The following is a 10,633-nucleotide window of genomic DNA, read 5'->3' as shown; positions in this document are numbered from 1 at the left end:
AAAAAAAAATAAATAAATAAATAAATATATTGAAATAAAGTAAGTAAAAAGTTTAAAGTTAAAGGTAATTATGATACTTAAACTTTAAAAACGAATGATATTTTTAATCATTGACGTAATAGTTTTTATTCAAATTCAAACATTTCATATATACAGTGTAAGAGAATGTGTATTCGTATTTTATTTTTCCTTTGAAATTTGTAATATTAAAAATAACATTTGTACGAGTAACAAAGAGAGTTTTTCAAAAGCATCACATGTTAGCTAATTATTTTTATTTTTAATTAGTTTTTTATTAATTAAAAGTACAATAACAAAGTAGAACCTAAAAACTGTATAACTAAAACTCATCGAAAAAAAAGTACTCTTTTATTTTTTTTAATCACTTGATCAAAGCATCTGTATAAAAAAGGTACAAAAGAATTCTTTACTGTCAAAGTAAAAGCATGGTGTAGTTAACGAAATCAAAAAAGGAAAGATTATACATAAACAGAGTATGTATAATATATATGATTATATTTATTATATATAGACAGATGATTAAGATTTGTATCGAAATGTTTAAGTTCATGTTAATGAGGTAACTCGAGCGTATCATAACACTAATAAATATGGAAAAAAGGAAACAAGTATTGTAAAAAAAAAAAGAAAAAAAAAACACCTCGGTGAATATTAATGATCACTCATTTAATGCTTCTGACGAACCTGGATGCTCATAAATTGAAATTCTGAGTGTTCAGTGAAGCAGCTTTTAACGGAACGTCAATAATTCAATAGATTTGTTTTCATTATTTTTATCAGTTTCATTTTATACCAACCTTCTTCTTCTTTTTCTTCTTCTTCTTCTTCTTCTTCTTCTTTATACTCGACCCTGTTCTCGATATTTTTTTGTATGCATTAATTTTGTTTCAATTTTATATATTGAGTACAACTTAACCTTTACATAGTTATTCTTCGTAGGTTGTCGTTGTCCTTTAAAGTTAAAAGATACATCCAATCACGAAGATTTATCGCGATCGTGATTATTATTATTATTAATCTGTTTCTTTTATTATTATTTTGTATTATAACTCTGGACAGATCTTTCGAGATCACATTCTTTTTTCCTTCTTCTTTTTATTTATCATTTTTCTTGTCATAAGCAAAGACTACAAAAATTGACAAAATTCATTATAACCCTTTATTAATGCATTCATTGGTTTATCTGAAATTTATCTGAAATTTGAAATCAACGTAATATTATCATTCGAGCTTCTTAAGTTAATTATAAAAATGGAAATAATGTTGATAATCTATTATGATCGTTTATTTTTTTTTTTTTTGTTACGAAATTTAACGAGAAAACTAAATTGTTTTATACATATATAGATATGTTAGAACAAATTGCGCGTTAATTTATATATTAAATATTAATATATAATAATATTTTGCTACCACACGTATTTAAGGGTTAATAATACTTTTCAGATGAAAGCTCGATCTATGAAATTCTATCCAGAGCTGAACGCAATACACAAATTATTCTCAATTACATTCCTTTTTTTTTTTTAATAACAAGCAAACATTCGCAACAAGTCCAACTCATGTCCTTACCTTCCTATTATTATTATTATTATTATTAATATTATTAATATTATTAATATTATACACAACATTATCTCATCTCGACACGATGAGAGAAAATGAACTCTATTATAAATAGAATTTCCCTAACGAAAACCTTGAAATGTACAATACATCAGCGTCATCGTTTTCCCCATGATCGAGCCATATATTTCCAGCCGAAGAAAATGAATATCGTAATGTAAGAAAGAAGCGGAGAGATATTAGGTTCGATGAACTCGATTCGCTATTTATCAAGTTTTCTCCTTTCTATCAGGCTTTCACCCCTTGAAGAGTCACGCTCTTGTGGTCAGTAGGTAGTGTCTCTTGGAATGGGCACGATCAAAGGAGATTATACGCAGGCTAGATCGAGGCTGCTCTTGTTCGTCCGATGGGACATGAAAGCCTGTTAGGGTTGAAAGAGAGCCAACAGGCAAGTAGGCAGGCAGGCAGGCAGGCGGGCAGGCAGGCAAGTAGGATGATAGAGTGATGGTGGTTGTGTTGGTGGTGGTGGTGGTGGTGGTGGTGGTGGTGATAGAAGGGTGGTGAGTAAAGCGAATACCAACCAGTAGCAAGCAGGTTAGTCGATAGAAAGGGGTAGGTGGAAAACTCGTTGGAGGTTCACAACGAGGCAGGGTAAGAGGAGAGCAAAGAGAAGATCGTCGAGGGGTTGTCGGGGTTTGCTAGGTGGTCGGGAAGCGACGGATTTCGTGCTAGGATTTCGTGCCTGATCGTTCATCACGTCGCTCGATATCGCTGCACTGTTCGGTTCCGCCGAAGGACAGCTTATCGGTGCGTTCATCGTGTCGTTGCTACCGATGCTGCTGCTACTACTATCGTCTCGAGTGCAACGACTTGCTTGATGGGCTAAGCAGGCAGCGTACGAGATCGCGTGTGGTATGTAACTTTGGTCAATGCTGCCTGAGAAGAGGATACTCGCAAGTGGACCAATCGCAAATACTGGCACGTCTTCGCCACCATGTGTCGCCCAAGCACGTGGAACGCCTGCTGTCTAAAAAAGAGAACATACACACACACATTTCTCTCTTAAAGTAACATTGAAGATAATTCAACGATCGTTTAGATTGTTTATAACTCAAATTTATTATACAAAATATATTAAATATTAATATCCTTGCTTTTGATTAGTTTTTTTTTTTCCAGCGATACTTACGTATATCCATTGTTGAGTATATTGAAAAGAATACTTTAATAGAATAATAATATATGATAATGAATTTACAGGCAATAGAAATCCTATGTAATGTCAATTTTATTTCGATAAATAAATATGATAATAATTAATATCAAAATTTCATCCCATTTATTCAATCAAATTAAATCATCAAGTTAATGAAGCGTATCGTATTGAATATCATAATAATGGTTTGAGCTATTATAATGGCGGACGTATTATATCCGATAGATTAGCTACTCACATTTAACATGTTTTTTTTTTTTTTAGTTTATTATCATCTACAATTATCTTGACTAATAGCAAGATAAAATCTTTATCTTGAAAAGTGGCAGATCGTTACTATTAATCTATCGACTGATTTGTTTCAGTTATAAAATTACAACCGTTCAAGTAAAACAGTTAATCCAGAAAGTCTTGAAATGCAAGCAATCAATTATACCACAAATCGTCAAGTTACCATCATTATAATTCAGTGAAATTGGATAAAACGTTTGGAATATCTTTTCTTTGCCAAGAAATCGAATAGGTAAACCATTGCTACAATCTCTCTTATTCATTTTATCTTCGGTTGTTCTTTTTTCAACGTTGCGTTCTCACAGACGAAGAAAAAAGTACAAATGAACGTGGCTGTATTTCAAGCGAAGCTTTTCGTTGCCTGAAGGAAATCCTAGATCGTAATCTTAACGCACCAAAGTAGCCAGTTTTATAGAACGTAAATCTCGAATATGTGTATAAATTTTTCATCGAATTCAAAGTATAAATATATAGAGAAAGAGAGAGAGAGAGAGTATAAATACGAGTGATTAATAATTTATTAACTTTGCAAAAGTATCAAATTTATTGTAATTACTTAAATGTGATTATTAATTTAGATATTCAAATATCATGGGAACCAAATATCAGTTGGAATATTTAGTAACATTTAATATATATATATATACAGAATAGAATGTAATATAATAGAAGATTTAGATAATATTACATTAGAAAATTATTGATAATAATAATTTCAGTGAATATTAATTAAACCTTTGTGTTAATTAATAGTGTCCTGTTATAATCCTGTTGTGATCAAATTGTAATTGAAATTTGTTTTTCTTTTTTCCTTTTTTTTACATTTCAATATAATTATATTCAATAAATTCTTTATAAGTGTCTATAAATAATAATAATAATAATAGTATTGTTTCGAAAAATAACAGAAAACATTTAAAGCTCTTGTCTTTCGATCATTTATTGCATATAGAAGATTTTTATTATTTTATTATTTTTTTTTTCTTTTTACTATAAACAATGAAAAATCCAGGATTTTAATTTTAACCTCCGTGGCGCGTCGAGTTCGGTTTGCGAGCTGGGATCGCAAAAAAAAAACAAAAAAAGGAAAGAGAATAAAAAAAGTAAAGATAGATGTACGCGTAACAATGGTAGGTCCTAGTTGAAATGTGGTTTTGATAAACATTTGCAAATTTAATTCATCATTTTTGATTTAAACGTTTACGTTCTCATAATAATTTTGTAAACCTATACACCACACTGATTCCCAAACTTATTAAATTTTCGGTGCTTTAGCTAAATCAACATTTCCATTTTTACAAATAAATAAAATACATTTTCAATCAAAAGAAAATACAAAATTGAAAAAAATTTAAATAGAATAATTTGAATTAGAATTAGAATAATCTTTCTTTGCTAACCCCGAAGGGTTACAATTCTTCTACATTCCCTTCAACCTCCTCCTATCCTTCTTTACCCCTCATCTCCCGCCTTTCGAGCCTCCGTACTCTTCTCCTTCAACCAAACTTTGTTCCTCTCTTCCCTCTCTCCAACTCTCCACCCTCTTCGAAAAAATTGAAATAATTGTAATAATTAAAATGGATCAGCCTGTTGGTATTTGTACATTTTCTTCTCAAAATCATAGAATTGAATTGGACATAGGTTTGTTTTCTTCATTACATTGATCTTTGTAAATTCAGTTTTGCACAAATGGTAAGTCCCAAATGGAATGAAAATTATGAAAAATGTAGAATATTTCGTGACGTTCCTGTAAAGGGAGTTATAAAGTTACATGGGAACCACTGGCCTATATCATTGACCCTCTGATGTGAATATCAAAGAAATTTCTCACTTCCCTCATAATCAAATATGGGCGTTTCTACGCATAGCGGCACATGTACCTACTAAAAATAGAATGACACAAAAAGTAACTCAAATATTTTATTCTCTTCTCTTTCATTTTCTTTTTCTTTATCTTTCCATTAATTTCTAAGTGATCCTTTTACCTATTACTGTTTATAACGTTAAATAATAATACTTAAATTTCTAACCTACTTAACCTAACTTTTTTTCTATTGTCTTTTTATAATTCTATAATAATAATAATAATACTTAAATTCTCGCATAGTTGATTTTATTGACATACGGCCATTGATTTTTTATACAAGTGATAATTATGGAGGGTACAGGGTAAGGAGTAAAATCTCTTATGGAAGAAAATGTGAAAAAAGTGTTCAGCATTTTCTGTCAATAACAGTTGAAAAACCTTCCAGAATGGCGCTGGTGTAGATGCTTGATATGGTATGAATGTAGCAATTGTAAATGTATTGTAATTGTTTATTTTTTAATACTACTCTAATAATATTTGGCGCTTCCCTTAAAATTTACCATGATGCTAATGTGGCGCCACCTCAATTGATTCGATTTCAATGGATACTTTTCATATACAGAGATGTTATTCCTTACTTCTAACCTCCATAGTGATAATGAAAAAAATAAAAGAACAAATGAACATTAATTAATCAATGACCAACTTGAATTTGATTGGTTTAACCCCCACTATACTCACAAATAGATTTCTCAAGTGGTTCGGAAAGTCGTTACGTTTTTTGCTGACGTAATAATGGCATTAGTTGATGCAAACCGACAAATAGTAACACATGAGATCGATGAGAGGTTAAATTAATCAAATTCAACTAATTATGACTACTTGAAAGCTTTAGGTTTAATCTCGAAGCAAAAATGATCTTCATTTTTACAAAAGACAAACGAAACTTTCGACTTTTCGAACCACCTAATAGTATCAACTTTGGGAAACATAAAAGAGGATTAAATAATGAGATAAAATTTAAATAATTTTTTAATTTTAGATATTGTAATTAGAGTAGAGAATAGCGAACTTTAAAATGTGCGTTATAATATTCGTCGAATTACATTATTTTCTCTTAAAGTTGAAATTATTCATGTAAAATGTAAAAAATAAATGATATTAAATATCGTAATTAGTATAGCTTAAATTTCACATTTCATATTGCAGTCTACCGATAGATTGAAATTCTATTAGAAAATCTAAAAATTTATTTATATATAAAAGAAATTCTCTTGCAGCAGACATTTTACGAAATATCGAAAAAAATATCGAATTTTAGAAAAGAATATCGATGAAAGAAATGCAAACCGAGAAAAGAATAAAAATTACGAGACAGTTCAGACTTGTGTTGAATTTTCTTGATAATATTCTCAAAATCATTATTATACTTTTTTCTTGTTTTTTTTTTTTTTTTTTTTTTTAGATTTATACAACAGGTGTAAACTTTTAAGAAAAAATACTTTAAACCTTTATTTTATTATACTGCATCGCTTGATGATGATATTATACACATCGTTGCATAATTTCGATTGGAAGCGTTATTTATCAGTGACAAACTTTCTAAGCTCTACTAAATAGATGATGATAAGAAAAAAAAGATAAAAAAGAAAAAATATTCTAAACAAGCTTATATTAAGAAGTAATTTAAATATTGAAATTTTAATACACTTTCGTAATAATAAATGACGACGTTGGAAACCATAATTATCGATTAAGTTACGAAGTATTGTCTAACTTATGCGAAATTTCAATTTTCTCATAAATTATTATTATCAATTTGTTAAAAGGGATACATTTTCCGATATATTTCTAATATTTTACAATCCGTCATAGTTTATGCGTATATCAAACGTATAATAATATATGTTTCTTTCAAAGTTTGCACAAATTGTATAAGTTTAAAAGAAATTATTATTATTATTATTATTATTATTATTATTATTATTATTATTATTAAAATAAAATATTATACACTATACGTTTAAAATAATTGAATATCTTTTGAACTGATTAAACCTGATTTCAAAGTTAATAATAATCTCATTGCAAAGAACAATAGTATTCATTAATTAGCATTTAAAAAAAATGTATTTTACTTTAATCAGTTTCTATCTACATACACATACATAGATATGGATATAGTCATGGATATAAATCTGCCTTTTGAAGAAGGAACTCAGCCGAATCTAAATATCAACGAATACCATTTGGTTGGCTAGCTAGCTTGCTAGTTGGTCGATTCGATAGCCTACTAGTTGGCTTTGCTGGGCGCTTGGTTGGCTGAATGCCGACTTGAAGACAGATCGATGCTATGTATATAACTTTAATGGTCCTCCACTGGATTTTAATATTTTATATCTTTGTAACTTTCCCTTTTCGAATTTTTATTTTTTACTGCTTACCGTGATTTATTTTATTGCCGACAAAATAAAATTGATGTATATATATATATATATATATATATATATATATATATATATATATATATATCTTAATACAAATTTTATTATAAAAATATAACATTATATTTAATAAATATATAATAAATATAATAATAATTAATAATAATTAATAATAATAATAATAAAAATATATATATACATAAATTTGAATTTATATATTTATATAAATTTTATATATTAAATTGATATTTAATTATTTCAATATAATATTTAAATAATTATATTATATTATATTATATTATATTATTTAAATATATAAATTTAAATAATTCGTTATTTTTGCCGGTACCCATGTCAGTCGCGAATGTGTTAATAGATTTATTATATTGTATACCATGTGCACACCATTATTATTTTAAATTTTTCCTATATACACAAACTGAAGAAGATATAATAATCTATCTATTTATCTAACTATATATATATATATATATATATATAAAGTTTAATTTAATGAATTTTTTTCTCAACTTTAAAACTCCTGTTTTTGAGAAAAGAAATGAGGAATTTCAAAAGGAAACATTTAACACACCAAAGTTTAATAAAACACGTTCAAGCTCGCTAAATTTACTTTTTTGTTTTTTTTTTTTGTTTGCAGCACATACGTTTATACAATATTCGTTTATCTTCTTTGAAATGTTTTTTTTTTTTTTTTTTTTTTTTAAGAGATGTTAATTATTAGTGATTTTTTTTCTGCAGTAAAAAAAAAAAAACAACGATCAAGATAACATTAAACAAACTGTAACTTCAGTTTTTGTTGTCTTTTTCTTCTTCTAAAATTCAACTTTCCGATCATTTTTACATTAAACATTCTCACTCGTTAGTTAGTTTTTCTTTTTTAATCCTTTTTACGATTATTCATAAATTAACCCATGTGTTATGAAATAGTGTAAATAATTATCTGTTTATTTAACGTAACGTTAAAATGTAAAAAAAATAAAAAATAAAAGGAATAACAAAATTAATGATGAGAACTTTTTTTACGAGTAACATAGACGATACAAACCAAAAGGAAAAAACTTTGAGTAAAAAAAAAAAAAAAAAAAGAAAAAAAAATGCATGTGCAGCAAGCAAGCAAGCATTCACACCACGAAGGGTGGATTTTTATTTCGCACATACACGGGGGAACACGTAAAATATACTTGATACTCTTTCTCTCTCTTTTTCTCTCTCTCTCTTTCTCTTTCTCTTTCTCTCTTCAACGTGTCACTACACAATTTTTGTCCTTCCTTATATATACTCTTTTCCTTTATATTCTTTTCCTCTTTTCTCTTTTACCTTCAGAAACAAAACGTAGACGATTTTTCGTCGTTCGATTCGAAATCGCGCTTTGTGATTCGATTTTCACGTTTTCAGGACCGAGCGTGGTAACGTGAAGGTAAAAAAAGAAAAAAAGAAAGAAAAAGAAGGAAAAAAAAGGGAAGAAAAAAAGAACAAGAGAAAACGGGCCGTTGGTGACAATGGGTACCGGCATTGAGAATGCGCTTTTGGCGTATGTCGTGACTGCTCTCTTTTTACCTTTTTCTACTTTTCTTTTTTTTTTGTTCTCTCTCTTTCTCTTTTTTTCTTTTTTTTTTTGGGGGGTTTTTTCTTCTTTTTCTTCCCTCATCGTCATCGTCGTCGTCGTCGTCGTCGTCGTCATAGTCCTTTGAATGTAAGTGCATACAGCCTGTCGGCGCCGGCAAGAGAACCAATGGAGTAAGAAAAGAACGAGAAGGATGAGAGAAAAATGACACACACACACACACAAAATAAAAAAAAAATAAAAAAAAAATAAAAGGAAATGAGAATTGAAAAACTGTCGACTAATTATCAAGCTCGATAATTTTGAAATGAAATGTTAAAGTAATAAAAAAAAACAAAAAATAAAAACCATGTGTATTTAAGTATACATACTTATACTTCACCATTTCTCTTTGTGATTTAAATATATTATTATTATTATTATTATTATTATTATTATTATTATTATTATTATTATTATTATTTGAGAGTTATAATTTTCAAACGAGTATTTAAAAATGCATTCGACAACTCTCCTCCCAAAAACAAAAAGTTGGAAAACAAGTTTAACCAAGCCCCGTTCACTTTGTTTTAAACGTTCATTGGTTTTTTCAATATTTTAAATTATTTTATATAATATTGTCGGGTTTACGGAAACAAATTCTATGGAATATTTTTTAATTGGTCTTCATTCTTTCTTTTTTCTTTTTTTCTATTTTAGTTTTTAGTCCATTTAGTTCATTCCATTAAATGTTATGAATTTACAAGAGAGAGAATTATATATATAGTTTATTATAGTATAGTATATTATAATTATTATAATATTATTATATATATATTATTATATTATAGTATTATATATATTATACTTATATAATACTATATAACTATATATTATAATATACTATAACTATAATATATTATAATATACTATAATATACTATAATATAATATAAATATAATATACTATATAACTATAATATACTAATATAGTTATATAGTATATTATAATATTATATAGTATTATATATATTATATATTATTATATTTATATATAACTAGTTATAGTTAGGTAATAACTATACATAGTATTATAGTATTATATTATATAATAAATTAGGTAATAACTTATTATAGTGATAAATATATATACTATAATAATAATAATATAACTATAATAATAATATAATATAATATTAATATAACATATATATTTATAGTATAATTATTATAGTATTATTATATATTATATATATTATATTATTATAGTTATATATATATATATATATATAAATGTTAGGATAATTTTTTACCTGTATAGAATCCTTGCCGGCATCACGTAGAATATTTCGTGGTTGCGTGTATCCGGGACCATTGCTGTAAAGCAGCGTCGTGTAGGGTTGTCCATCAACATCCGACACCTTGCTGTCAGAACCTGAAGGAAAAAAACGATGGTACCATCTATCAACGGGATTAGATCGATAGGAATCTCATAAATAAAAGCAAAATGTCGTTCGTTGTCTAGGTCGTACTAGCATTGTCGACTATTAACAAGGAAGTTTTTACCAAAGTCGTCGTATATATCCTATACAGGAAGAAAGCAACTTGGTATTAACGTTGGATAACTTTGCTTTTAAATATATTACACAACTATTAATTACATTGGATCGACATATTAAACACGTTTATCCTTTACAATTGTTTTTTTTTTTCTTTTTTTTTTTT

At 27.5% G+C, this 10,633-nt stretch overlaps 1 protein-coding gene across 2 annotated transcripts in view; it reads right to left on the bottom strand.

The window, feature by feature from the left end:
- Positions 1 to 644: 644 nt before the first annotated feature.
- Positions 645 to 10,633, bottom strand: part of LOC107065083 (alkaline phosphatase) — a 135,622-nt gene continuing 125,633 nt past the window's right edge. For both annotated transcript variants that reach the window (XM_089173033.1, XM_089173029.1), the window contains 2 exons: positions 10,222 to 10,343; positions 645 to 2,614 (listed from right to left, as the gene is read on the bottom strand). In XM_089173033.1, coding sequence (XP_089029159.1) covers positions 2,183 to 2,614; positions 10,222 to 10,343 — 554 coding nt within the window. In that variant the 3' untranslated portion in view covers positions 645 to 2,182. The remainder of the gene's footprint in view (positions 2,615 to 10,221; positions 10,344 to 10,633) is intronic.

The sequence above is a fragment of the Polistes dominula genome, unplaced genomic scaffold (genome assembly GCF_049000335.1).
Source record: "Polistes dominula isolate Pdom_NZ unplaced genomic scaffold, Pdom_raw_medaka contig_28, whole genome shotgun sequence".
Taxonomy (NCBI): Eukaryota; Metazoa; Arthropoda; class Insecta; order Hymenoptera; family Vespidae; genus Polistes; species Polistes dominula.
Note: the sequence above shows the minus strand (reverse complement) of the source record. Positions and strands in the feature narration are given on the sequence as shown.